We start from the raw sequence: 27,949 nt of genomic DNA, 5'->3' as shown, positions 1-27,949 counted from the left end.
GGCGGCAGGTGCCCCCGGTGAGTAGCAGGAAGCTCCAGGAAGCAGCAGCCTGGTCCTGGCACCGAGGGTTTGGCACAGAACGGCTCGGCGCTGGGAGCCGGGCACGCAGCGGCTCCGAGGGACACCCCAAGAGTCAAGGTTCGTCTGCTCACACAAAGGGTGCCGGGCTTCTGGGGCTCGCCCAAGCCGTGCAGAGGGCGAGGAGGTTGGTGAAGGGCAGCCTCTCCCTCACCCTCTCCCTTCGGGTGAGGTCTCTGTGGCCGTGGGGTGCTGCTTGGGGCTGCTTTGTGTCTGGCGAGGAGAGGGTTGGGGCTTCGGGTACAGGGTGAGCGAAGCGTGAGCCAGTTTGCTGCTGCTGCTGCGATCGCATCTCCTGCCCCAGTGGGCTTCTGGAGGGCCATTTTTGGGGCTTTGTTTGCTTTGGGGTTATTTTTGTGCGCTGGAGAGGGATCGCTCGGTGCTTTACCCTGCGTAAAGGGCGATTGGCACGCGATGGAGGCTGCTGTGGGCCCCCCAGCACCTTCCCTGGACTGGTGCGAGTAACCCTGGGTGAAAACCTCCCCACCTGCGGCCAGCCAAGCAGCGCTTCCTCGCAGGGGGAAGCTTGAAACCACATTCAAAGGGCGCTTTGCATGGCTGTTGTGCGCTCGTGGCCTCGGGCGCAGCTTTCATGTGCTCCCATTCCCCGGAATTCCCACTGCGACCGGGCCCCGGCGCGGACGGAGCATTTCCAGGCGCTGCCGCGCTGTGATCTTGGGACAAACTCCTCCACTGCCGGGCACCCCTGGTCTCAGGGTTATTAAAGGCAAAATGCGGGCTCTAGAAATAGTTCTCTCGCCACTCCCCTGCCGGGCTGACTGCTGGGGCTGGCCGCGCACCCCGCCGAGACGCAGCAATTTGCCCCGGGCCCCCACGCCGCGGACTGGAAGGAGCACCTCTCCTCCCCAGCCCCGGTCAGCGCGGGGAGCGCGGCTGCGCCTGTGGTGCCCGCATGGCTGAAGAGCAGCATCAAAGCCTCTGAGCTGCCTTCCACGTTCGCCTATTTTTTTTTTTTCTTTTTCCGCAGAAGCAGGGAGAACTTCTAATTTTCTCGGAGCGTCAAATTGACTCGGGGAAGTCTGGCCGCTCAGAATTAGTTCTGCTGGCTGGATGCGTCCCCTTCGGGGCTGCCGGGGCCACAAAAATGTTGGCCGCTGCAGCTTTGCAGGAGATCCACGGCCAAGGTGAAGGGATCCCGGCTGGGAGCAGGCAGGCAGCACCTGGGGCTGCTCAGCTCAGGGCTGAGAGCCCTCGCAGGGGCTCGGTTGGGTTGAGGGGAGCTGAAAATCGGATGCTCACCTGCTGGGGTGCGTGAGCATCCTTCCTGGTGCTGACCGAGGTGCCTGGGTCCTGCTCTGGTAATCTTCCTGCTCAGAGCTGGTCCTGGGAGGTTTTCTCCTGGTAGATGCTCCTCAAATGAGCCGAATGTCCCCTGCCTCAGCCTGCTGCGTGTGCAGGGCGCTTCCTCCGCCAGGGCGCTGCCGTTTCACCCGAGCAGCTTTTTGAAGAAACCTTCCCAAAACGCTGACCTCCCCCAGGTGGGGTCCAAGGGCGCTTCCCCAGCTGCCCTGCTGGGAGGGAGGGTCGGCTTCCCAGGCAGGTGTGCTCGTCCCAGGGGCTCCGTTCCCTCTCCTTGCTCGGTTATCTGATCTAGGACAGACCGTGCCCAGCCCCAGTTTGTGGAGCCCTTTGCTCCAGCGGTGTCCCTGGATAATAACACAACATTTGCAGGCTGCGTCCTGTGAGCTACAAACGAGTTTTCCAGATGAGATGTCCTGAGAACGGGCCATCGGTGAATTTATTTGGTGCTATTACAGCTTGGCTAATCCTCTGGGGAGAGGAAAATCGGGGTAATGCCCGGGCTGCTGTGGGGAATGGCCGTGATGCCCTGCTCAAGGGCTGGAAGTGGGAGCAAAGCGCGGGATGCCCCGAGAGCTGACGGGTCCTTTTGATGTCGGAAGGGTCCGGGGCTGAGCCCTGCCCTGGGCCTGAGCCCTTAATGAGTGTCTGAGATGGCGTGGGGCGAGCAGCCTCTATTTAGGGAGAGACAGAGGAGCGAGGCTCGGGCTTTCCGTCCACCTGAGACCTGGAGAGGAGGAGGAGGAGGAAGAAGAACACCCAGCAGCAGCTCCTGCTCCCCGTTGGGCTGCGGCTCGGCAGACCCCGAGCTCGGGGGCCATGGCCCAGCCCCGTGGCCCCGTTCGCCCCCCAGCACCCCCGGCACAGGTGAGGCTGCAGCGCGCTGGGGCCGGCTTCTGGCTCCTGGGGAGAGGCCCCTCGGGCCCGAGGTTGTGGCCACTTCTGCGTCCCGGCACTGGCAGCAAGCTGAGCACAGCACAGCCCCAGGAAGACTTTTTTTAATGGGTTTTCAGCCTCATCTGTGGGGGCTGAGCACCCCCAGGACTGGGTTTTGGTGCTGCCAGCCCCACCAGGCTGCACCATGGCCGTGTGGCAGCGCAGGGTCCGTGCCCCCCCCGGCATGGGCACATCCATGGCTTTGGCAGCCGTCTCCTGGCTGCCTCCTTTGCTCGTGGTGCTGCCACCGCTCTGCTCGTGAATGGGTCACGATAAAGCAAAGCAAAACGAGGCTTGGGGACGGGGTGATTTTAGGCTGAAGGAAACCAGGCGTTCTGTTTTCTTAGCGGGGTGGTGTTTTGTTAAAATAGCTGGGCTCCTTGGATACTTTGCTGCTGCGCTTTGGCTTGCGTGGAAACTGCTCCCCAAGGAGGAAAAAGGGCTGGGGGAATGATGTGAGAAGGTGCTGCTGTTGGGGGCTGCAAGGAGAGGAGGCTGCCTTGTGCATCGTGGGGTCTGAGTGGGGTCCCCCGGCTCCTGACTCAGGTGCCCGCTGTTCAGAGACAGCTTTGGGGCTGCCAGGGGTAGCGGAGGGACCCCAAGTCTGCAGACACACGTTTTTGACAGCAAATCTTGGTTGGGGCTGCCTGCAGCCACCCCCCAGCACCCTGCAGCTCCCCTGGCACCAGCGCTGCGTTGCTCCAGGGGAGGAGATGACCCCACCACCGTGGTTGCTCTTCCAAAGCAGGAGCCAGAACATCATCTCCACGTGCATCACTGCTGCCTCTGCAGCCCACCGTGGCCTCAAGGGGGATTTTTCCTGCCAGCCAGGAGCCCCAGCAGTGACACCTTGGTCCTAACTCTGGGCACCCGCTGGGCAAGGCTCGGCCTTCTCATGGGGGGCTCTGTCTGGAGATCAGCAGCGTTACTTGGAGCACGGTCGGGCTGGGGAGAAGCAGGGGCTGCGTGGACCTTGGCCCAGCTTCACGTGGCTGATCTTGGGGAGCCTGGACCTGGGCAGCCCCAGCAAAGCTCTAGGAAAGGAAAGCAGCTATTAAATTGTGTGATTCTGTGAAACAAACCCAGCCCAACGTGCACCATCGCTCTCTTGCTCAGCAGCATGGCCTGGGGGCTGCTCCTTCTCCACTTTGCTCTCCCCCTTGGTGTGGCAGGGTGAGTTGGTGTGGCAGTCAGCCTGGCTGGATTTAGTTTTGCTGCTTTGAAGACAAAGGGCATCGATTCTCTCCTGGCTGTACGAGCAGCAGCAGGAGGGCTTGTCCCATGCCGTGGAGTCCCCTGAGCTCCTGTTGTGTGTGGGCACCAGCCGTGGCCGAGGTCTTAAACGCTTTCCATTCTTCTCCCTGGCAAGTTCCCATCTTTCTTTAAGCTCCACAACGCGAGTGCAGCAGGGTCTGGTGCTGCAGGTCTGGAGCTGTATGGATGGGGTCCTCCTCCTCCCCAGGGCCCCCCTCAGCTGCGATTTATTCCGATCCAAGAGCATCGCTGCTGTCATCGGCCACCTGGGGCAGTGGCCAGGGGGTGAGCTCTCAGCCCCCCCCTTTCCACCCTGCCTGTGGGCCTGCAGGCAGCAAAGCCAGGCCCTGCACTGGGTCCCCGTTAGCTCCAGGCTGCCCGGGGGAGATGTTGGTCCTCTCCTGGCTTCCCCCAGTGCTTTGAGCACCGGCTGCCTCCCAGCACTGCGAGCTGGGACCTCCTGTCCTCCTGCTTCCAAAATCGTGGCCTGAGGGGCAAAACCAGAATGGAAGGAGCCCCTTGCAAAGGAGCCTCATTCCATGCATGTCTTTACTCCTCTCCTGAGACGGGTTTGATCTGTTCTGTGCTGATTTGATGAGGGAAGTGATGAGACCCCTGGCTTTTGCCTCTGGCCTTGGGTTGGTCTCGGGCTGCAGGAAATGGGGAAGAACGCCCCCAAACCTGCACCAGCATCATGGGTGGTGGGTGTTTATGTGGGTGCTGTGGTCCCCATCTGCTCCCGGTCCTTTTCTCCCCCATCCTCTGCCCTCCCTCCCTGCTCCTGCTCTGGGCAGCGTCCCTGCTCCCTGGATTTGAAGCATCACGTTCGGCAAACTGGTGGCTCCCAAACCGATGTTGCTGCTTTGGAAAACTCTTGGATGGCTTTGTCTATAGCTTAGCACCTCTGCTGCTTCTCCAGCATGTGAAATCGCTCACGCAAGATGTTTTAAACCACGTCAGTAGTCTCTGCCATCTCCCTCCGAGTCCTGTTTCCAGACTTTTGCTCTGCAGAGGCCGCGCTCTCTGCCCCTCACCTGGGAGCTGCCGCGCGGCCGGGGCCGTGAGTGCCGAAACGCTGTGCGAGCCAGGGCGAGGTCTCCCCATTCTCCCTCTGGGGCTCTGCTCTTTCCACCCCAAACTGGTTTTTCGAGTCAATTTTTTTTTTCAAGCCTCCATCTCCGCAGCTGCTCACCTGCGCTCGGGGAGGAGCCTCCCCGAAAGGGCTCTTTAGGGCTGCCGCCTGCCCCTGCTCAGCCTCGGCTCTCCATCCCCGCAGAGCCCAGCAGGACGCCAGCGCCCGCCGCGCCGCCGCCGCCTCCGCGAGACCAGCCGGGACCTCGCCGACATGTTCAAGGGGGTGGGCAAAGGCTCCCCGAGCAGAAGTTCCCCCAGCAGAGGTTCCCCTGCCAAGCCGAGCAAGTAAGTGCAGCCCCTTTTCTCCCTGGAAGCCGCCCTGGGAACCTGGAGGGGGGACGAGGGGAGGGCTCTCGATGCCCGCGAGCACTTTGCGGCTTTTGGGATTTACCCCAAGAATATCCCACTTTGTGGAGCAGCCAGAAAGCCGGGGCTCACCCCGTTGTCCTCAATTTTGGTGGGCTTTGTGCTCCAGCCCAGGTGTGTCCGTGCACCCCCAGGACATGCAGGGCCTGAGCATGAGTTTAGAGCATTGGGTAGGGAGGCGCAGAGCCCCTTTTCGGCAGGCAGGAGCAGTGAGAACAAGCAGGACCTCGTTGTTTGGGTGGAGCAGGCTCGGCTCGATGGCGAGGCAGACGGACGCCTGGATCTGAGGTCCTGGGTTTGAGTTGGGTGAGGCTGGTGGGGTGCTGCCCTGGGAAAGGCACCCTGGGACAGGGATGCTCGGCTGGGTGCTGCTTGGGTGGGGATGGGCGAGGGAAGGGTTTGCTGGTGCTGGCCTCATCCGTCCTGCTGACAGGCGGGGTCTCTGTGGGCCAAAACATTGAGGTGGCCTCATTCAGGCTGGGCTGAGGCAGTACCAAAAGGACCTGACGGCCTCATCCTGCTCTGAGCAGGCTCCAAAAGCTCTGGGGAGGGAGATGTGGGAGCAGGAGGGGAGGAGATGCTGCCCGGGGAGCTTTTAGAGCGTGCTCATCTCTCCCTTGTGCTGCAGGTCCTAACTCGGGGTTATTTTCCACCTTCCTTCAGCAGTTTTGCATTTCCCAGTGTCAGCAGACTAGTTCTGCAGGAATCCCAGGGTAAAAGGCCAGGAAAGCTGTGAAGAGGTGGCTCGGAGGAGGAGGAGGGAGCCCGCAGTGAAAAGGGGCCACCAGCACCAGCTGCCCAGGACACTGTGGGTGCAGCTGCCCGGGTGGGCGCAGCGTGGTGCTGGCAGCATTGGGATTATGGGGACCAAATTGGGATTATGGGGACCAAACCCAACGTCAGCAAACAGCCAAGGAGGAGGGTGGTGGCCCGGTGCTGCTGGCTGGGCAGGGACCTGGGGAAGAGAGGGCTCCTGGCAAAGGCTGAGGTTTCTTGGTGTGACCTGGAAGCTGGTGCCCCGCAACTCTGCCCCAACGGGGCTGAGCACTCACAAAACTCAATGCAGAGGCAGAACGTGGGGCCTCTCAGAGCTCCAAGCCTCTTGTTTTCAGTCTGTCCAGTGCAAGCCATCCACCTCCCCAGCCTATGCAGCTTGCTGGCTTCCTAAACCAGGCTGGGGATTTCTTGTGGGGCAGCTCACTGCAGTCCCCAGTGTGCTGTTGGGGGTTTGGGGCCAGGTTCTCTCCCTGCACGGGTGTCACATCCTAGCAAAGTCCTGCGCCTCTTCCTTGTGCGGGATGGAGGCTGGAGCCTGAGCAACGACTGAGCTGGCTGTGCTTGGTTTTGGAGGCACTGACCATCAGATGATGGCTAATTGGTTTGGCCACAGCCTGGGGCTTGGTCAGCACCGTCCTGCCACCATGAGCTGAGAAAATGAAGGTGAATGAGCTGTCTCAGCACCAGCATGTGCTCTGCAGATGGCCCCAAGAAAACTTTGGTGGCCCATGGCTGCTCTCAGTGACCCAGAGGCTCAGCAGAATCTGAGGTTCCCTGCCTCTGGGGCTCCCAATTTGAAGCTCCTGGCAGGGATCTACAGAGCAGGACCTTGTTTCCATTGTAGGGGCGGTGGTGCTGAGCTCTTGGGGCCCTCTCCTCGGGGGATGCATCCCGGGGAGCCCGTAACCACCTCGGGTTTGTGCCCAGCTCCGGGAAGAGTCACACTGCAGGGCTGAAAGGGAAAATTCATGCAGAGGTGGAACTGAATCAGATCTGGCTGGACTGGGTGCCTGGGTGTGATCTCTGCAAAGGCTCTGGGTGGGTGGCTTTGGAGCTGGTTGGCAAATCTCCTGGGGTGGCCGCTTCAGCCACCGCCTGCCTCTGCTTCTCCTTCTGCAGCCCAGAGCTGTGAGGTCCCGGGGAGGGGGTACAGGGGCTTGGGGACCTGTTTGCTGTGACCAGATGGGGCTGGAGGGGCAGAGCGAGGACTTGTGTGTGTTGGGGAGCACAGCCCCAGCCCTGGGGTGTCGCTTGCAGCCCAAATCCAGTGGGAGGAAGGAGAGGAGGGGCAGGGAGCAGGGGTGGGTGGGCGCCGTGGTGCCCCCGACACGTCCTCTACCCGCTGAGGCACTGTCCCTTGCGTGCAGCCGGGCTGTCCGGGAGGTAGAAAGTGGTATGAGAAATGAAGCAATTAATGACGATAATGATGGTGCTCTGCCTCTTCCAGGCGGGAGATAGCCCTAGGGAGGAGCAATGTCCGCGGCGATCCCGGCAGGCCCGTGGCTGCGGCCGCTCGCCACGCCTGGGCCCGACGTGAGCACGGGGAGCTCGTGGCTCCTCGCATCCAGCCCCATGCCAGGTTGTCTCCTTGTGGCCCAAATTTTCAGCATCTTCACTCCGAAATGTGGGCCTGGGCTGTGGTCAGCTCCTGTTGTGTGAGGGTTTCTTGGGGTAGAAGGGCCTGGTACATGGGATGGGAGGGACGGCCCTGAAGGACGGTGGCATGGCCCCGAAGGATGGTGGCATGGCCCTACAGACCTCACGGGTGGATGGAAGAGGCTGAATTTCCTCTCAGCATGGCCTGTGCTTGAGACAGGAGGCTCTGTGGTGGTTTGGGCCCTTCTCCAAGCACTCAAGGCCTCCTGAGGAACCCGCTTGGTCTCAGCTGAGGATGGCTGAGACTTGGCCAGGCGTGCATCAGGTCTTTGCAGGCTGCCAGGACGGCGTGCAGACACCTCCCAGGACTTCTCCTCAGCTTTAGCACTCCCCAAGCAGCCAGCCTGCCCTCCTGCAGGCCCTGAGGTTGTTCAGCTGCTTGGAGGGCTGTGGAGATCCAGCCCAGCTGCCGGCTGAAGGCTCTCAGCCTCCTCCTCCAGGCTTCCTTCCTTGGTGGGCACAGGCATCTCCCAGACACCTAGAGGAGACCCCCCTGTCCTGCTGAGGCGATGCTCTTTGGGGGGGGGCATCATTTCTTCCCTGAAAATTGGGTCATTTCTAACAATGTCCTTGTTTCTAGCCTTGAGTACACCATGCAGAGCCAAGGCTGGGGTGGGCACAGCAGAGCCCCCACTGCTTTGGGACCAGCAGGAGAGATTTTGTTCCCATCCTATGACTGGGAGGTTGTTGAGATCTTTCCAGTCTGCAGTTTTGCTGTGGCTTGCTCTGAACCAAGCTGCTCCCTGCATTTATCCTCATGAACCAAGGGATGGGGCGTCCCGCTGTGTCCTTTGCCCAGGGAGGCTGTGCAGGTAGGAAAAGGCTTTGTTGGGCATCTCCCCTCTGTGGGAAGGCTGCATCCTTGCTTCTCCCCACTCCGAGAGGCACAGAGGAATCAACCCGGGGTCATTTCACAGCAGGGCTCGATGCGGGCACCCCTGGTGGGAGCTGAATTCACCCGGGCGTCTCGGGGCGCGCTGGGAGAGGCGCCCGTCCCCCGGGCCGGCAGCCAGCCCGTGACTCAGTCGCTCCTCCCTGCGCAGGGAGTCTGGGCAGGAAACCTGGGTGGTGCTCGAGTATTTGCTCATGGGACACCACCTCATTCCAGGCGTGTCGGGGATGAGTGGGACATTGTGTAAGCTGCTGGGCAGGGGGGGACCTCCTGGTGCTCCAGCCGGCCGTGCGTTTGGGTTCATCAAGCCCTGCTTTGTGCTGCTCCCACCCACCCTTTTTGTGTGGTTTGGGCCAAAAGCACTGCGGTTTGCCCCGGAAAATGCATCCGTGGGCCACAGATAGGATGGGAGGGACATTTACAGGGATGGAGAAGAGGAGTTGTAGCAAGCAGCGATGCTTTGCAGGTGATGAATGTCCTATTTGGGCTGTCCCCGTTGGGTTTAGACCCCGTGCAGGAGGGCACTGCAGGAGCAAGGCACCCCATGCACTTTACAGGCAGGGAGGCTGGGGCACGGCCAGCCCAAAGCTCCCGAGGGAGCTGGAAGCTGCCGTGTCTGTGTCTCAGGCCCACGCCGCCCTCTTGGGCAATCGCAAACAAGGGAGGAGCTGGAGAAAGGGGAGAGGAGGATGCTGAGAGCAGGAGCGCTGGGCTGCACCTCCCTGGGGCTGCACGGGCTCGGCCACGGTCAGTGTGGGCTGTGACTTCGACACCAGCCTGGCTGGACACGGCTGGAACATTAACGGGCACTTTGTCATCACTCCAGGCTGTAATAAGTGAACGTCCAGCACCTGCTCTCACCTTGGGCATCAACCACGGAATGGCTGGAGCCTGCTGGGGCTGTTAAGGGCAGAGCTTGGCTGGGTGCAGGGACTGGGGAGGAAAGGAGCTGCTGGGGGCAGATGTGGGTGGCTCTGCAGCCGGACAGCACCTCTCTCCTACCTTCCTCCTCCTCAAAAGACGTGAGCTCCTGCAGTGTCCCCCTATTTTCAAGTGGTCCCGTTGTTATTGTCCGGTTCTTTCCCTCAGGTCTCAGATGACAGCAGGTAACCGAGCTCAGCCTCCGCTGGCCTTTGTCCCATCAGCAGTCGCTCACGGGCCTAAGCCCCTGGATGATGCTATGGGTCCGCACCCCTGCTCGCCCACACCCTGGCAGCTCTGCACCTCCCTGCCTGGAGGCCAGGGCCAGCTCCATCCCCAAGGGCAGCGCTATCAGGAAGCCACAGGACAGGAGGACAAAGGTGGCACCGAGCCTTGTGCTTCCTTGGCCGTGGGGAGCTTTAGGGCTGCAGCTGCCTGGCTGGGAACCACCCCGTGCCCTGCTGGGGGCTCTGGATGAAGCCGTTTTGGCAGGGCTCTGGGTGCTTTTTCATAATAAAGGTGATGGGTTGTGGTACCGTGTGATGGCAGCGAGGTGAGACACAACAGGGGATGGTCCCCGGGACCTTCAGTGAATCTCCGCTGGGGTGTAGGAGGGCTGCAGTTGTGCTACGGCCTTAGGAAACTCGTTCCCAAGCCCAGAAAGCAAAGTGACTGCAGCAGCCGACACGGTGCCCGGAGGGGCTTGCAGCCTGTGCTGCAGCTCCTCGCCCACCACGTCCCCATCCTGGGGGGTGCTGGGCTCTGCAGCACCACTTGGAGCTGAACCACAAAGCGCTCTGCAGCTCCGGGCCAGGCTGAAGGACTGTCTTGCCTACCTCTGCCAGGCAGAGCAGTGCCTCCAAGCAGGGCAGGCACCTCGTGCTGCCTCTGCAGGGTGCTCTCCCGGCCTCCAGCCATCTGCAGCTCCAAGCCAGATGTGGTGTTGGTGCATTTGGGAGCCTTCCTGGGTTTTCTTTTTTTTTTTCCCTTTTTTTTTTCCCCCCCTTCCCTCCACTGCTTTTTGAATCCTCCTGAACTTCGGAGCATCTGCAGTGTCCTGCAGCAAGGAGGAGCCGTGCTGGGCAAAAATCCACCACCTACCTGCTGCAATCACACCGCTGCTATCAGGCCCTGGGCGGTGATGAAAGGGGGTGAGATTTGCCCTCGCCCACCCTCTGCTTTGCTGCTCCCACCCTCAGGTCCTCCACAAATGATCTGGCCGTGCTCATCACCCGCATGCAGACGAACGCTGACCAGGTGGAGAAGGACATCCTGGAGACGCAGGCGAGGCTCACACAGGTGAGATGTGGCGGAGGGAAGGTGAAAGGCTTTGCCTAGAGATGCAGCCTCTAGAATAACAGATGAGGTGTCTGCTCTGCGCAGCAGCTTGCTGGAGCAGGGCTGGGGGCTGACCCGGGGCTGGGGAGGAACCAGGCACCCTGCAGAGCCTCCCAGCCCCTGGGGCTGCGTGCCAGGGCCTCCCAAATGTTACCCTTGGTGTAGCCTCGGGGGTCCCTGGCTGGTTGGGATGCTCCCCAGCCATCCCCTTGCACTGGGCTCCTCCGTGGTCGGTGTGCTGAGCATCGAGGCTGTCCATGTTGTGAGGTCTCTGTGGTCCAAGTTTTTTTTCCTCTCTGTCTTCCCTGGCCCCAGGATGTCAGCAATCAGCAGAAGAATAAGGCCTTCGAGTTCCAGGCAGAGAATGCCCGGAACCTGAAGGAGGCAGAGACCCTGCTGAAGGACCTCTTCCTGGACGTGGACCGTGCCAAGCGGCTGAAGCACCCTCAGGCTACTGAGATAGAGAAAGAGTGAGTGCAGGGGGGGAGCTGGTGGAATCGGGAGCCCCCATCCCAGAGCTGGGATCTAGGCTGAGCTCCGGTCGATGCCATGAAGAGGCAGAGCTTCACCCATCAGCCTTAAAATCAGGGCTTTGGCCAACATGTTGTAAAGATGTTGTGCGCTGTGGCTGCCAGAGCCATCTCCCAGGAGACCCCCGGTCTTGTCAGGGAGCTCTTGTGAAAGCTGCCAGAAAAATGCAGAGCTAAAAGGCGGCCCCGCTCCCGGGCTCCCCATGCCCAAGGCAAATCCCCCTTTCCTCTGCCTCTCGTGAAATGGAAACCTGTCCTCGGGCAAGCAGAGAGAATCAGAGGTGGGTGTTCAGGTGTGAAGTCTTCAGCTGGCGCCTGGGGCCTGGCTCCCCTTCTGTCTCCAGCCCCTCTAGGTGGAAATGGGGAGGGGAGAATTATTTCCTAGCTGGGAAAGGAAGGGACAGCCCTGACCTCCGTGCAGCTCTTCCCAGCTTTCTCCTGGGTTGTAATTCCTGGGTGATGGAGAACCCCAGGGCAAGTGCCTGTGCTGAAGGAGGCCAGTGGCATGAAGGCATGAGAAAGTAGCCTGGGTTTTATGGCTGAAATCTGCCTTTTGTCCCCGGCAGCATCCAGCAGCTCCACGACCGCACGACGCAGCTGTGTGCGGAGTACCGGGCCCTCTACGAGAAGCTGAACATCCCTGACGTGGGGCCCAGGGTGGACTGGGCGAAGATCCTGGACCAAAAGATGGTAACAGCAGCTGGTTTTTACGTGTTTCTCCCCACTCCTGCAAGGCCAGACATTGCCTTGAGGGCTCTGCCAACCATCGTGCGCTCAGCATCACGCAGGAGCGGTGTGGGTTGGTGGTGGAGCTAATTCAGTCGAGCTGGGCAGGAGGAAGGGCTCTCCTTCCACATCTTAAAAGCCTCAGGAGGACCTTCTGCACTGACCCACTGAGATTAAGAGCTACCAGAGGGGGATTAAGTAGAGATGCCCCAATAAAAGGATGGAGAAGGTGATGTCTCCAAGGACTTCACAGCCATACGTCCTAGGGTTTCACGCTGCAAGGTCTTGGGTACGAAGTGCCCTGTTTGGAGTCAATTTAGATTCCCTTGAAAACCAGATGGTAATTAAGCACACCCACTGCACGTCACCATGGGAAGTGGCTGGTTTAGCGTGGATTTGTACGCTGGGGTACATGGCCTGCTTATCTCTGCCCCTCTGTATGGCTGGGGAAGTGGCAGCCCTCAGTAATCATGGCAAGCAGCAACAAGATCCCCTCCCTTCCTCCTGGGGTGGTATCAGATCTTTCCAACCCTGCCAGCACATACTGTGGTTTCTCCCTGATGTACGGGATTTTGCTCTAGTCTCTGCCTAACTCCTTTTGCACAGAAACAAGTCAACGCGGGACAGTACGGCCCTGGCATATCGGAGCTGGAAAAGCAAATAGCTGAGCACAACATCCTCCAGAAGGAGATCGAAGCCTATGGCCTCCAGATCAAGAACATCCGCTGCGGGGTAAGGCACCCCTCTGTCCCCTCCCTGTTCTGCCCCTGTCCCGCGTGCTCCTTCCCATGGTGAACACCCACCCTCCTTCTGCAGGGGGCATGGGGACACCTGAGCTCGGGCAGAGCCAGGCAGGAGGTGGTTCCTGTACAATTTCTAAAGCACGTTCCATAAATTAGCTTGACAACATCTATCACTGCTGGTATTTTGGTAACAATTTTTTTTTTCCCCTCTTGATCTTGGCTGTGTAATAACCCAGGATGTGGCAGATTTGAAGAGTCAATACAAGGACTTGCTGGTAAGCTTCTTGGTGGTTTTCTGGGGCCACACAGCAAAGTAATTCCTTTCCTAGTGGGCAGGGAATGCCCAGGTCAGGGCAAGAGCTACCTTTGGTGTTGCACGGTGAAGTCATGTCCCTCATTTTCTTTCCCCATCTCCTCCCCACCTTGGACTGGGTGCAAGCTGTGAACGGGGGCATGCTGTGGGTGAGGTCTGCGCCTCTTCTCTTTGTGGGTCATTGGTCTGGGAGGTGCCTCTGTGCAGAAAACCCCGTCCCAGCCCGCAGGATGTTCCTGTGGGATTGCAAATGCTGAGGCTTGTGCTGATCCTTAACAAGGACTGCAGAGAGGAAATGACCGACTGGAACAAAGGAGGTGGCCAGGAAGAAGGTGTTGGGTTTAGCCGGCTGGGTCCCTAAGTTCAGTGCTGAAGAACGCCTTTGGTGAGAAATACAGCAGAGCTGGGCCTGCTCTCAGACTGCCTGAGGCATCAGCCCACACCTGAGAGTCTGGTTAGACAAACACATCCTGTTTGCGAGGCAGGGAAAGGCCCCATCAGATAAGAAAGAGTGGCAGCGATGTCTCACCCAGGGCTCTGGGAATCTCCTAGGGGGTGTGCAGGGGGAGCAGGAGGGGAAGGCTCTGCAGCCTGAGCCCTGACACCATCTCTCTCCTCTGTGCATGAGCAGAAAGCTTCCATCTGGCGCGGGCAGAGCCTGGGCAGCCTGTACCACCACCTCCAGGGCTGCACCAAGGAGCTGGGCTACCTCACGGAGCAGCAGACCAGGATCCTGAAGCAGGACTGGAGCGATCAAATGCTGGACGTCCAGAGCGTGCGGCGGGAGTACGAGGTGAGCTCCTGGGGACAGCAGCTCTCATGGGCTGGCCGAGCCTGGTGTGTGAGATTTGCAGGATGGATCATCCAGGACGTCACCACCAGCCCGGAGCCTGGTGGCTTCCCAAGGCAGCCCAACAGGGCTGGGCACAGGAGTGGAGGCAGAAGAGATGCTCTGGGAGGAAGCAGGGTTGGGGCTGAGCCACGCTGCGCGTCCCCTCCTGTCCCCTGAGCTGGGACATGGGATCGTACATGACAGCGCTGTCTGATGTTGGGTGCAGGGCTGTCAGTGGGCAGAGGGGAGGGAGAGGTCTGGCGTCGTGTGAGCCTCGGTGTCCAAAGTACAACACCCAGTGACTGCTTTCTGCCGGGACCAGGAAGAACTGAGTTAATTGCCTAGGAAAATGCACTTTGAACAAATGCCCTGATGCTTCCATAGGCCCAAGCGTGCCTAATTTGTCTGAGTTATGCCTAGCACCTTCCTATTAAAAAAAAAAAAAAGGCAAACCAAAACAGCTGTCTGTGCTTGGGGAGCCTGTTCTCTGCTGCACGGGGTTTGGTGGCCCAGGAGGCTGCTCCATGCTCCCTGTGTGCTCCCGCTGCCATGAGGTGTCTCTTCCCCTGCAGGATTTCAAGTCCAAAGAGCTGCTCAGCCAGGAGGAGTTTGTGAACAACCTTCAGGATGACGGGGACAGAATGATTGAACTAAAGCACCCGGCTGTCAAACCTATCCAGGTGGGGGATTCCCTATGAGAGAATGAGAATATTTCACATAACCTGTGCTCCAAGAGCCAGGGGATGGGGTGGAGGAGACCTCTTCACATCTTCTGCAGAGCTGCTATATTATGCTTTTCCCCACATTGTACCAACTGTCCCGCAGCACCTCTCTGCCTGCTTTGGCCCCGTGGGGAGGCTGGGGACAGTGCAGGGTCTTCACCCCCTTCAGAAACCTCCAAGGCACGTTGGCTGGTGTCTGTGTGCTGGGGCCTGTCTGCTCCTGGGCTGGTGCACAGATATGTGGTAAAATACAGCCATGTTCATCCTCTGAAAGTCACGGTGTGATGTGGCTGAGCTGTCCCAGGTGAAACCAGCTCTCGGCCTCCAGGGTTGTGCTCCCGGGGCCGCAGACACCGCGGGCAGCCAAGGTGGACTCACAACACCTGCACCAGAAACCCCTTGAGAAATGGTGGCTGCTGTGTCGGGGCAAGGTCCTTGAGGAGCAGTGTCCGTGCTCAGATTCAGGATCTGGCGATGCCTGGGAATAGCTCTGCTGCTGCTCAGCAGCGGTCTTTACCCCTCCTCTGACCTCTGGGACTCCTGGAGAAGGGAGGCCAGGGGTGTGAGGCAGGTGGGACCAGCTGGAGCCCACTGAGTTGTGCTTTCTCCCACTGCAGGCTCACCAGGAAGCCTTGAAGAACGAGTGGCAGAATTTTCTGAATCTCTGCATTTGCCAGGAGAGCCAGCTGAAGAGCGTGGAGAACTATAAGAAGGTAAAAAGCAGCGAGGAGACCGTGGGGCTGCACGGTCAGGCCGGAGCAGGCAGGCTGTGCACGGGAACAGAGCCAGCAAAGGGATCAGTATGGGATCCTTTGCTTTGTCGGGGTATTTTATTTGCAGCTGGTCAGGGTATTTTGGGGAAACACCTCTCAAAATGTGGTCAGTGAACGATGGGCTCCCAGCCCTGCTGCTGGGACCAGTTGGTGCGCTGGCTTGGAGGTGCAGGGGAGGGTTTGCTCACCCTTGTTACCTGGTACGTGTCTACTCACAGATATTTCTGTGGTGCAGTCTGTGTCTGAGGTCATGCTCTGAGGTGGTCTGTAGGGTTTGGTGAGCCCCAGGTTGTGGCAGAGTGGCTGGGAACTGAGGCACGCCACCAGACCTGGACACACGAATGTCCTCCCACACTCTGAGTGTTTTCCTACCCGTGTCTCCAGTTCCAGGATGACGCTGAGGCTGTGAGCCTCTCCCTGATGAAGATGAACTCCGACCTGGACACCAAATACAGCAAATTCAACAAGGACAGCCCTGGCGTGGTGTCAGACCTGCTGCTTCAGCTGGAGGTGAGGTTTTCGGGGCTGGTGGCTCCAGCCAGGTCTGGGGGATCTTGCGTCTTGAGCACAGACCAACTCTCGCAGCCGTCCCCATAAATAAGTGTGGGGAAGGGGAAGAGGTGGGTGAATAACCTCCTGGGACAGCTCGTCCTGCCTCTGTGCCAGGAGGGGAAGGCCCATGGCAGTACTGTGATGGATCCCTGTGGTCCCAGAAGGGCCTCGCTGCTCCTGCAGTAGGGCAGTGACCCCTGGGGTCTCCACCAGGGACACATATCCAAGCCCCAGGGCACTATCACAGTACAGGAGAGGCACAGGGAGGAGCTGTGTTGTCCTAAACGTGAGGTATTTGGGTGAGAGGGCCTGAGGAGAGTGTGAGCTGCTGGCACCCAAGCAGCAGGGAGAGGTCCTGCCATCTCCTCAGCTCTGCCATGAGTCAAGAGCGAGGAGGGAATAGAGAAATCTGACCTCGGGGGTGAGATACAGGTTGGGAAGGAACTTTTGCCCGGGAGAGAGGGAAGGGACGCATTCGGTGCGGTGTCTTCCCATACCTTTCACTGCCAGGAGGTGCTGGGATCTCGGTAACTTCTGACACTGGAATGCAGCCACCTCTTGGCAGGTCTCTGCTCCTCATCTGAGAAGGAAAAACTTCCCCAGGAGATTTAATATGACACTGTGGGATCACCTGAGGTTAATGCAGGCTGTCCCTTCAAGGGCAGATCTCCTGTGAGCGAAGAAAACAGAGGAGAGTGTTAATAGCAGAGGGACAGGAAGGGACACGGATGGGTCAAGAATGAAGAAACTCCTGACTCCAACCTAGAAATGACAGTGCAAGGACAGACAACCGGCCCCAAAACACCCATGGCAGTGTGACACCCCCCTCTCTCCTCATCCAAGCCTGGTTATAACCCCTGTCTTCCCCGCTTTGTCTAGAACGAGGAGAAGGCGGTGAAGCAGGCAGAGAAGAGCATCGCTGACCTGAAGAGGAGGAGCAAAGAGATCAGCCCGCTGAAACTGCGCAGGATGCGTCCCTCCCAGCCCCTCTCCTTGGACACACTGTGTGACTGGGATGCTGGGGAGGTGAGAGCTTGGCTAGTGGTACCCTCCAAAGCAGCAGGCATCCAGATTCTTCTCTGAGTGCTCCAGATCTTCCTCCCATGGCGGGAGGACCTGGGCTAGCACTGGAAAGCCAAGCCTTTGGGTTTTGTGTCTGTCCCAGGTGCAGCTGACCAGAGGTGACAAGTACATTCTGAAGGACAACAGCAACCCCGAGATGTGGGTGGTGCAGAGCAGCACTGGCGTGGTCCAGGAGGCGCCTGCTGCTTGCTTCTCCATCCCTCCACCAGACCCCGAGTCCATTGACAAGGTCAACAGGTGAGTCTGCCGTGGAGAGCCTGACCCAGAGAGACATCCAGGCTTGCTCCTTGGTCCTCGCCATCCCCTGACTGCCTAAACTGCAGAGAAAGAGCAGCTGGGAACAGAGCCATTGATCAGCTCGCATGAAATATCTCCTGGTTGTCCTGTTGCAGAGGGGTTGTTCCCTGTGCCCCAGTGCTTTGTCCATTTTCCTGCCATCCTTCATCAGCATTGCACACCGTTCCCATCTTGCAGTCAAAGAGCTTTCTGGCAGACGGGCTTGATTTCTTCACCCAAACATGTGACTTGCATAGGTTTGACTAAATTCATTGCAGAATCAGTCTGGAGCTTGGGACTTGCCAAACAGGACAGAATTATCTGTGCTATCTCCTCTCCGCCAGCCTCGGCTGGAGACTGGAAAACATTCCTCGAACCACCGTGCACTTTGCTGCCTGTTTGCTCGGTCGGTTTTGGAGGTTCCCACAGACGGGGGGGGGGATAATGCAATGAGATTTTGGCATTCCATTTTTATCATGTCCCCAGGTGCTTAGATAAACCAGCACTGCTTATGTGCTGCCAAAACTTTGCCCACAGCCTGAATCCAGCATCACTGGGCATGCTCGTGATGGGAGTTTTGTTCCCAAGGCATTCAGGCGTGACTTTTGTGTTGTGTTGCTCTTGCTGAGCAAAAATCCCTCTTCGCACATCCCACGTTACTGAATTCTTTGGATTCATGGACTTCATGCCTGTTTTAAAACAGAAAAGGACAACTGAGCAACATCCTCCCAGCTATCAGCTCTGCTGGTATTGCCCTGAAGCTCTGGTCCTTTTCAGGCTGCACCTGGCACCGTGCTTCATTTCCCAGTGTTTACATCTCTTCCTGAAAAAAAAAAAAAAAAAACAACAAACAAACATTTGTCTTATTTCTCATCCTTAGTCCCTCTGCAGGGGCTCTTCTGACCACAGCTAGGCGAGACTCGGACTTCCAGATCAGCAGCCACAGAAGCAGCTCCTGCAAAGCGCTGCAGTGATGTGAATTACATTCCCAGCTTCTGGCGAGAGCTGGGAAACACTGGCTCCACTGGGAGAAATTAGCTAATCAAACCAACTCTTGTTGCTTTCCCCTTTCTTGAGGGATCTCTCTGAGCTGCAAAAGGCTGCAAGCTCCCAGGCAGCGCCGGGTCAGGCTCTGCTGGGGCTTGCCCCATGCCGCTGTTTCCCAACCTGCCGGCTGATGTGGCTTCTCCTTGCTTGCAGGCTGGAGGGGGAGCTGAGCGCGGTGAAGCAGAAGCGAGCAGCAGCTCAGAGCACCCTGAGACACAGCCACAAGGAGACGGTGCAGCTCAGCCAGCAGGGTACGTCTGCTCGGGGGCCGAGCCCGCTGCAGAGCTGGCTGGCAGCCTGCGGGTCGGCGTTAGGGTGCCTTACATCCTGAAAAGAGCAGGGAAGGGGGAACCCAAGTCGTGGTGCTGCCAGGGGAATTCACTTCAGCTCCCTGCTGCCATTCCAAACCCCTGAGACTGACCTTCACTCCCATCAGTAGTTGCAGAGTATTTAGGGATAGGTGGGGATGTGCCTATCCAGAAGCCTTAATTAAATCCTCGGGGTCTGGGTCCTTGAGTTCTTCTCACTAGCTGGGGGGTGTGCAATAAGGAGGTAGCAGTGACTGAATCCCAACCGCTGGGAGCTGTGGTATTCCTACAGCTGCAGATCCAAAGCTCCCACCGAAGGGACTGTGTCTGCATGGCTGCACGTGGCCGTCCTTGTCCCTACCTTGGACATGAGCTCTGGCTGCTCAGTGCAAGGGAAAGCCATGTTCCCAAGCCTTTGCCACAGGCAGGCAGCACACATCTGCATCGTGCTGTGTGAGTTGGGAAAGTTAACTGAATCATTTTTGGCTGTGTGAACCCCTGCTCTCAGGATTAACCTGTATGTGTTTAAAAGCAGCCACACGGGGCAGAGCTCTGCAGCAGCTCTGTCAGAAGTCACTGGAGCTTTGGGGACCGTGTCTGGGACAGCCCAGGGAAACAGCTGTGTACCAAGACTGGCAAATGAGAAAAGGGACTTAACCCGAGCTGTCTCTCACTGTAGCTCTGCCCAGGAGCCCCCCGGTAGTCCAGGATGATCCCCAAGCCGATCAGCTCCTCGGTAGCCTGGATCGTGTTGGCAAGGACCTGGTCCAGGTGGAGAAGGAGGTCCTGAACCGAGTGAGGTCTCCAGTGAGCTACAGCGACCCCACAGACGACCTTGCCAGGAGGATCAAACACCAGCAGGTGGGCGCTGCAGCGGGCAGGCTGGAGCAGGATGAGCATGGCAGCACCGTGACTGGTACCCAAAAACAGAGCTGAGAGGGGAATTACACAGCTGGTGCTCTGGGGGAGAAAATCTTGCTGCAGTTAAAGGGGTTTTGGGCTGGTTTGAGCCCTTGGAGTGGGGCTGGTTAAGACAGACCCTAGAGGAATGCGGCCCCTTCCCTTGGCTCAGCTCTGCAGCAAGGTGTCCCCTTCGAAGTTCCCTACCTTGTCGTGGGGATGCCATCACCATTCACTCAAGTCTGTAGCATGAAAGACAACAGGAGAAAAGGAATTCATCCAAGGGCTGGCTTTGGTTCCCCTGGTAGCAAATACAGCCTGGTAGATGTGAAGGGGGCAGGAAAAGACACAGTGCCCTGCAGCCCCCTTCCTTTTCTCTTGGAGAAGGTCTGGTCCGTAACAGTTCAATGTGTTGCTTCTTCATCCATGGGTATTTACTCATCCCTGGCAGCAGGATGAGCTCAGGCAGGTAGCTCTCTTCCACCTTTCTTCCCCGTACCCTGCCATCCCCAGACAGCCACCGTCTGGCTGGGGCTGTGCCCCGAGGGATGGCACCTCATGAGAGGGCTCCACCGCACCCTTAGCCCCACAGCAAAATCCACCCCTGAGGGAGGCACCTTTTCGCAACAGCCCTGTTATGACTACGTTGGGTGACTCTGCTCCCATCTGATGTGCCAGGAAACAACAAAGAAACTTGAGACCCTGGGGGCAGCCAAGGATGCCTTGCAGAAGGAGTGTGAGACCTTCCTTTCCAAGAAACCCACCAGCACCTCGGCCTCCCAGCTGCCTGTCACGCTGAACGCCCTCAGGAGCAAGTACAGCGATGTCAATATGCTCTCCAGCCTGTACAACGAGAAGTGAGTGGCGGTGGCAAGGCCTGGAGGGGATGGGGGGGGTGAGATGCCACGCAGATGTGTCAGCATGAGGCCTTGAGAGAAAATGCACGTGGCCTGTGTGGGCATTGGCTGCGGCCCAGCCAGCCAAGGGAGGTTGGGAAGCTTCCGTGCATCATCAGAGGCATCCCCGCAGGATTTTCTGTGTGTAATGTGTGTTCAGTCCCCCCCCCAGGCACGGGAAGCCCACCACAACGGGTGCATGTCCCAGCCCTGCTGTGTGCAGGGAAGTGCAACGCATCTGTGTGGGCAGCAGAGCGGGGTTGTGAGTGCGTATTGCTTGTTGCCTGCCATGCTTTGTCATTAAATAAGCTTAAACATGCAGAACCAGAGAGAAGAGGGAGAGAAAAGGATCTTCTGCAGCTAACCTTGTGTCATTTTTCCCTTCCCCAGGGCTAAGGCTGCCCTGAACCTGGAGACACAGATTGAGAACACAGACAAGATCATCAGCACGTTTGAGGCCAAGCTGGCTCAGGACAGCATCATTCCTGCGTCCCCCAATGCCCTGCAGGATCGGGCCAATGACCTGCAGGTAGGGAAATGTTGGGCTCTTTGTTAGGGAGGGGAAATCAGTGAGCTCAGCTAGCACTTGTGGGGAGAGCTGGACTTTGAGGTACTGGTGATGGAGCCCTTCTAAGGATTTATTCCTGGAAGGCTCTGTGTTGGTTTTGTAGGCTGACCTACACTCGCTTCACTGCAAAAAGCTCTGTCCCTCACAGACTACATCTGTGGTCCTTAAAATCCACTACGAACCCCTTAGCATCTAACCTGCCTGCCCTTTCTCCTGTGTGCTGTCCATTGCTTTGCCCCCTACCCATCCTGCTCCCAATCTCCCTGCTCCAACATTAGCTCTTACCCTTGACTTGCAGTGACCCTTTTTTGCCTTCCCCAGGACTTCTCCCTTCTGCTCCATGCTTCATCTAACCCACCTTGCTTCCCACCTTCTTTGCTGACTAAGCCTCACTGCTCCACCTCTTCCACGTTGTGTGTGTGTCCTGGAGAGCCTGGCTAGCCCCCAGGTGCTGCAGGCTGAGGGATGGTGCTGAGGAGGTGTTTGGGGCACTGACTGGTGCAAACCTGGAGGCGTCTCGTTCCCCTGTAGAAGATGAAACGAGACCTGGTGGCCCAAGAGGAGTGTGTGCTGAAGCTCAACCGAGGGCTGAAGGACACCGAGCACAGCTGCAGCGCCGTGCAGAACAATTTCCAGGAGTACTGCCCTGACCTGCCCCGGCAGAAGCGGGAGGTGCAGCTCCTCAACGATCGCTACCACGCCGTGGCAGACCAGCTGGACCAGAGGTGAGGAACATCACCCTTGTTGTGGTGAAATTCACCATGGTGTATTTTTAGGAACCTGCACGTGCATCTTTACCCTTGCCCTTAATGTTCCTGTGTTTACCTCTGTGCCGTGCAGAGAGAAGACGCTCCGAAATATCAGCCTCACCTACCAGCAGTTCCAAAACTCCAATGAGAACCTGATGTTCTGGATGAACAACCTACCCAAGCACCAAGTGAAGACCACGGATGGGCCAAGCCAGATCAATTACAAGCTGCAGGCACAGAAGGTGTGTTCCAGGGCAAGCACCATGACCTGTAATGTTATAAGCACGGGAGGAGTTTGCTTTTCTGAATGGCACGGCAAGTGGTACCACCCAGCTCCTAGCTGTGCGCTGCACCTGCCCCAGTGAATGAGCTGGAAAAAGGAGAGACAATGGCTTGCAGCACCCAGATGATTTATCTTGCCCAGCTGTGTTCATCTACAGCGCTGGTGTTCTCACCTGTGGTAGTCACCCCAAGGTTGATACCCTCTGCACAGAGAGGGCACATGCAGCTCCTGAAAGATAGCATCTAAAATGCTACCTAGGGCTGAGATGTTGCACCCAGGCCCTACATCTTTCTCTCCTTGAGCAGGTCCTAAGCTGAGTAGCTCAGGTGATGAGATGTGGGGGTCTCTGGCTGCTATTCCAACTGATTCTTATCACACATCTCTCCTGCAGAGGCTGGTGGAGGAGATCGAAAGCAAGGAGCCCGAAAAGAACGCAGTGGTCAGACAGTCCCGGAACGTGCAGTCCACACTCAATGTATGGCTGGGTTTTCCTGTGTAACACTCCCTTATCGTCATTTCACCTGAGAGATCCCAGCTGATTCTTCTATTTCTGCTCTGAACAGGACTATGAACTCCAAGCAGGCAAATACAGCTCTTCTCTGGACCCTACCCTGACAGACTTTGCTGCAAAGAGGCTGCGTGTGACCCCACTGCAAGAAAGCATCCAGGCCCAGGTAAAATGTTAAGATAAAGGCATGGAAAATATTTTCTAGCTCCTTACCCAAGCCCTGTGTGCTCTGCAAGGCCTTAATCCACTCTTACAGCAGCAGTTGATCGTTATTCTAAGCCCAAGGACAAATATCATCAGTGAGTTCTTTGTCTATGGGGCATAGCAGCAAGTGAGATCAGAAGTTAGCAATGTTTCTGGTACCTTTGGCTGAGATTGCTGCTGATGCCTTCTTAATATATTGTGCATGAAGATAAATGTTACAGTGTGGGTGTGTGGGCTTACACAGACATCTGTCGACGAACACAAATTTGATGGTCCCCTCCAAACCTTTTTATTTGCACATTCTCTGTGTTTGGCATCAACAAGAATAGCGTAGATCATTGCTGTTTTGCTGTACATCTCCTGAGATTCGTGTATAACTTGGTATTTGAATAAAAAGGGAATAGAAAGCACCCAGCAGGGCTATGGTAGGGTGAGTGGGACAAGGCTCTCACGGCTGTTTCTTTTTCAGGAAAATGATGTAACCAAGCTCTACATGGAGCTGGCAGCAGAAAATAAACAGCGGCTCCGCTGGCTGGAGTTTGCCAAGAAGATTGTTGAGAAGGTACCAGCTAAGAGCTTGTGGCAGGGTTGGGGTACTCTAGATGGGGGTTGGAAATGATCTTTCCAAAGCTGTCACCATTTGCTCAGCCTGGGACTCCTCCACTTCTCTCCAGGTCTCCACATCTAGGTGTTAAGAAGGACAGGAATGGAAACCACTGAGCAAAGACTTTAAGTAACAACAGTTTCACTGATGCTGATCTCAGCTTGTGACATTTGTCACTTCTGTGGGCCCTTAACTCTAACTGAAGCTGTAGTCTTTGCTAGGGAAAACAAAACAAAACTTAAACCAGAAATCTTAACTCCTGTTTTCAGCCATGCCTATTCAATGTTCATAGGTTGAGAATTTCATATTCATCTGTGAATGTGGCTGGAACTTTGTGCTCACACACTTCTGGAATCACTTCCAGGCAGTAAGATTTTTATACCTTTCTAGGGCTTGATTCACCTGTAGAAAATTGTTCCAGTCTGGATGGCTTCTGTTCAGTGTGCTCACGAAGGACAGGAGATTAAATGGGGGAGCTCTGTGCTGTTACCATCACCACGCTGCGCAGCACGAACTGGCCAGGTTATCCTCCCGCAGCACAAAGCACCTCTGTGGGCTGCTGCTGCAGCATCCCCGTGACAGGTGGAAACTCTTTAAGACATCAGTTGCTTGAGATGGTGTGAATGTGTCCTCATCTGTCATTTACAAACAGCCTCATCATCTGGAGGCTGTCAGGTTTCTGTACTAGTTCTGCCTCCTGCCATGTCTTGTCATAAAAAAAGGCTTCCGTGCTTGATTCAGAGAGTGAGTTGGTTTCTCTGGCTGTTATTTTTATTTAAATTCTTTTTTGTTTTCTTCTTGCAGAAGGAAGTGCATGAGGACATTCAGGTTGTACAGGAGCAAACCCAGCAGTCTGAAAACAAAGCCATGTCGAGCAGGGAATCTGAGGGGCTGAAAACACAGCTGGAGGAGGAAAGGAGAAAAGTGGCCAAGATAGAAGAGGACCTGGAGGAACACAGGAGCAAGCTGCTAATGTTGAAGACTCAGAGGCCTGTTGAAAGAGTGGAAGAAAAGGAGGTGGTAGAATACTACAGAGACCCACAGCTGGAGAGCAACCTGTCTAAGATGACACAGCAGATTGAAGAGGAAGGCAAAAAGAGGCTGAACCTGCAGGAAGACATTGAAGCGATGAACCAGAAGCTTGCGCAGATGGAGAACGAGAAGAAGGCCGTTCCTGCCCAGCTCCTCACCAAAGAGATAACAAAAATTGAAAAAGATCCAAGCCTGGATAGTCAAGCAGCCAGTCTCCGCCAGGAGATCAAGCGTCTCCAGGAGGAAAGCTTGGCTGCTGCTTCTGAACTCGAGCAGCGTAAGAGAGAGCTGCATCAGCTAGAGCGAAAGCAGCCCAACATCCGAGAGAAAGTGGTGGTGAAGGAGCTGATCAAACTGGAGAAAAACCCAGAAATGCTGAAGTCCGTTAGGACCCTGCAGCTACAAATTGATGAGGAATCCTTCAAGAGACAGTCCGCAGAGGAAGCGATAGTGAAGGTGAAGAATAAGATTGAGGAAGTGGAGAGACTAATTGAAACAGCAGAACCCAAAATTATTGTGAAGGAGGTGAAGCAGGTAGAGCAGGACCCAGAGTTATTAAAAGAGTCTACCAAGCTTAAAAACCTAATTGAAGAAGAGAGGAGCAAGAACCTAATGCTTACAGGTGAGCTGGGAGAGCTGCAAAGCCAGTACAGTATTGCAGAGAAGCAAAAACCAAGGGTAGAAGTTAAAGAGAGGGTCAACGAGATTTTCCTGGTGGATCCTGAAACAGAGCAGGAAATTGCTCACCTGAAAAGAGAGCTGCAGGAAGTTACCCTGAAAAGGACGAAGATTGACAGTGAAGTGGAAGAGGCCTTAGCAGAGCTCAATGTCCTCAGGTCACAGAAACCAGTGGTGGAGCTGAAGGAGGTCATAGAGGAGGTGGTGAAACACGAGAAGAGTCCAGAAATTCTTAGAGAAATTGACAGGCTAAAAGAACAGCTGAATGAACTGGTGAACACCAACGGCAGGACCCAGGAGCAGCTCATTAGGCTGCAGGGTGAAAGGGACGAGTGGAAGAGGGAGAGATCCAAGGTGGAAACCAAGCTGGTCAACAAGGAAGTCATCCGATACGAGAATGACCCACTCTTGGAAAAAGAAGCTGACCGCCTCCGCCAAGAAGTGCGTAACATGTCTCAAAAAAGGAGAGCTGCAGAGGACGCTATCTACGACCTGCAGAATAAATACATGCTCCTGGAGAGGAGGAAGCCGGAGGAAAAGGTCATCGTCCAAGAGGTGATTCTGACTCAGAAGGATCCAAAGCTCCGAGATGAGCACAACAGGCTGAGCCGGAGCTTGGACGAGGAGGTGAGCAACAGGCGCCGCATGGAACGAGACGTGCAGCAGCTTCGTGCGCTGGTGGAAGAGCAAGAGAAGCTGCTCAACTTTCAGGAGGATCGAAACAAGAGGCTTGCGCTGGAAAAAGACATGAGACAAATTACCTTGAGGATAAAGGAGCTGGAGGAGAGCCCAGCCCCAGTGCAAGAAAAGATCATTATGGAAGAAGTGGTAAAGCTGGAGAAGGACCCAGTCCTCGAGCAGTCTGCCAGCAACCTGCGCCTGGAGCTGGACCGTGAGAAGATGGAGGTGCTGAACCTGCAGAGAGAGTGCAAGAACCTGCAGATGCAAATTGATGTCCTGCAGAAAACAAAATCCCAGGAGAAGACCATCTACAAGGAGGTGATTCGTGTGGAGAAGGACAGAGCACTGGAGAGTGAGCGCGCACGCATCTGGGAGCTGCTGAACAGGGAGAGAGGGGCCAAGCAAAAGGCCGAAGAGGAGGTGCGGAGGCTCAGGGAGAAGATTGAGAGAGCTGAAGGCATGAAGAGGACGTGGGCTCGCGAGGAGACGGAGCTGCAGAAAGCCAGGAACCTGGCCATCCAGGAGAGAGCCAACCTGGAGAGCGAGCTGCGGGAGCTGGAGAGGCAGAAACAGCAGAAAGTCCTTTTCCTGCGGGAGGAGTCCAAACTGCTCAACCAACGGACCGAGAGCGACAGGCAGAAGAAGAAGCAGCTGGAGCATGAGTTTTCCCTGCTGGAGGCAGACATCCTGAGGGAGAAGGACCAGATCTACAACAAGGAGAGGTTCATCCGAGATCTCCAGTCGAGAGTGAGTCGGGAAGAAATCAATCACGAGACCCAGATGAGAGAGACGAACCTCTCCACCAAGATCTCCATACTGGACCCTGAGACGGGGAAGGATATGTCCCCTTACGAAGCCTATAAGAGAGGTATCATAGACAGAGGCCAGTACATTCAGCTGCAGGAGCTGGAGTGTGACTGGGAGGAAGTCACCACCCTGGGCCCCAACGGGGAGGTCTCGGTTCTCCTGGACAAGAAGAGCGGGAAGCAGTACTCCATCGACGACGCGCTGAGGCTGAGGAGGATCACCAAGGAGGAGTACCAGCTGTACCGGGACGGCAAGATTCCCATCTCGGAGTTTGCCTTGCTGGTGGCTGGGGAATCCAAGCCTCCGTCGTCCCTTTCTATCGGCTCCATCATCTCCAAATCCCCGCTCCAGTCACCCACCACCCACCAAACCCAAAACTTCTTCCCCTCGCAGAAGGGCTTCTGTGATGACACGTGCCCCATCGCCGGGGTGTACGACACCACCACTGACACCAAGTACAACATCAAGACCGCTGTGGCGAAGAAGCTGCTTGATCCCATGACGGCTCAGAAGCTTCTGGAAGCCCAGGCTGCCACGGGGGGCATCATAGACCTCATTTCTCGGGACCGGTTGTCAGTCCACAAGGCCATCGAGAGGGGGCTGATCGACAGGACCTACATGCAGAGACTGCTCAATGCCCAGAAAGCCTTCACGGGGATCGAGGACCCGGTGACCAAGCGAAGGCTGTCCGTGGGGGAAGCGGTCCAGAAGGGATGGATGACCAGGGACAGCGCCTTCCCCTACCTGGAGGTCCAGCACCTAACCGGAGGACTCATCGATCCCAAGAAAACCGGTCGGATCCCCGTGCTGGAAGCCGCCCAGACAGGGATGATAACGGGCGACCTGGCCAACAGGCTCCAGGATGAGTCCAACTACGAGAAAGATCTCATTGACCCCGTCACGAAGGAGAAGATAAACTACAAGGAGGCCATGGCTCTCTGCCAGAAGGATTCGCTGGGCAGCCTCCTGCTGCTCCCGGCCGCCTCGGAGGGCTACCAGCCCTACCACCAGGCGAGCCGCTCCCCCAAGCTCTCACGGTTCAGGCACTGAATGGATTCAGGCGAGCGCCGGACCCGGTTCCTTCTGGAGTTCATCCCTTCGAAACACCTCTCCCCACAGCAGCGATCACGGGAGCGGAGCGTCTAGCATTTAGGGCTGCATACTCTTCTGTCTTAGCTATCCCTGCTTCCCAGAGCAGCTTGGCCGTGCGAGGAAGAAAAAAAAATGTGATCGTGGAAAGGACCTGGGCACACGGGGCCCCCGCTGCCCCCAGGCGATGCTGTGACTGCAGAGGGGGTTTGCTTGCAAGAACTTCTTCTGGCAGTAGGTTAAACGTGGTCGTGCCCAGAAGGGGGGGAGAGGCAGAGTGTTTTCAGGTTGGGTCATTCTTCTGCATGCAATAAACATAGCAAGTGTGTTTCTGTGGCTGTGTTCTCTCTGCAGCCCCAGGCTGCAAAGTGGC

The 27,949-nt window shown here is 56.9% G+C and overlaps 1 protein-coding gene across 2 annotated transcripts; it reads left to right on the top strand.

Moving 5' to 3' along the window:
* Window positions 1-63: 63 nt before the first annotated feature.
* Window positions 64-27,904, top strand: EVPL (envoplakin). Of its 2 annotated transcripts, none has more exons than XM_084492343.1 (23): window positions 64-138; window positions 4,758-5,007; window positions 10,534-10,633; window positions 10,988-11,142; window positions 11,769-11,892; window positions 12,535-12,660; window positions 12,908-12,946; window positions 13,616-13,777; window positions 14,389-14,496; window positions 15,156-15,251; window positions 15,696-15,821; window positions 16,743-16,889; window positions 17,029-17,183; window positions 18,423-18,520; window positions 19,257-19,438; window positions 20,156-20,334; window positions 20,764-20,902; window positions 21,473-21,666; window positions 21,782-21,932; window positions 22,365-22,448; window positions 22,537-22,647; window positions 23,155-23,247; window positions 24,094-27,904. In XM_084492343.1, exons 2-23 carry the CDS (start codon window positions 4,934-4,936, stop codon window positions 27,535-27,537), a joined length of 6,087 nt encoding a protein of 2,028 aa, XP_084348469.1. In that variant the 5' UTR covers window positions 64-138; window positions 4,758-4,933; the 3' UTR covers window positions 27,538-27,904. The 2 variants fall into 2 exon arrangements, with proteins under 2 accessions (XP_084348469.1, XP_084348470.1); XM_084492344.1 differs by having other exon boundaries at window positions 120-138; window positions 4,865-5,007.
* The last annotated feature ends 45 nt before the right edge of the window (window positions 27,905-27,949 follow it).

This window comes from Aythya ferina, assembly GCF_964211825.1.
Source record: "Aythya ferina genome assembly, chromosome: 18".
Lineage (NCBI taxonomy): Eukaryota > Metazoa > Chordata > Aves > Anseriformes > Anatidae > Aythya > Aythya ferina.
Note: the sequence above shows the minus strand (reverse complement) of the source record. Positions and strands in the feature narration are given on the sequence as shown.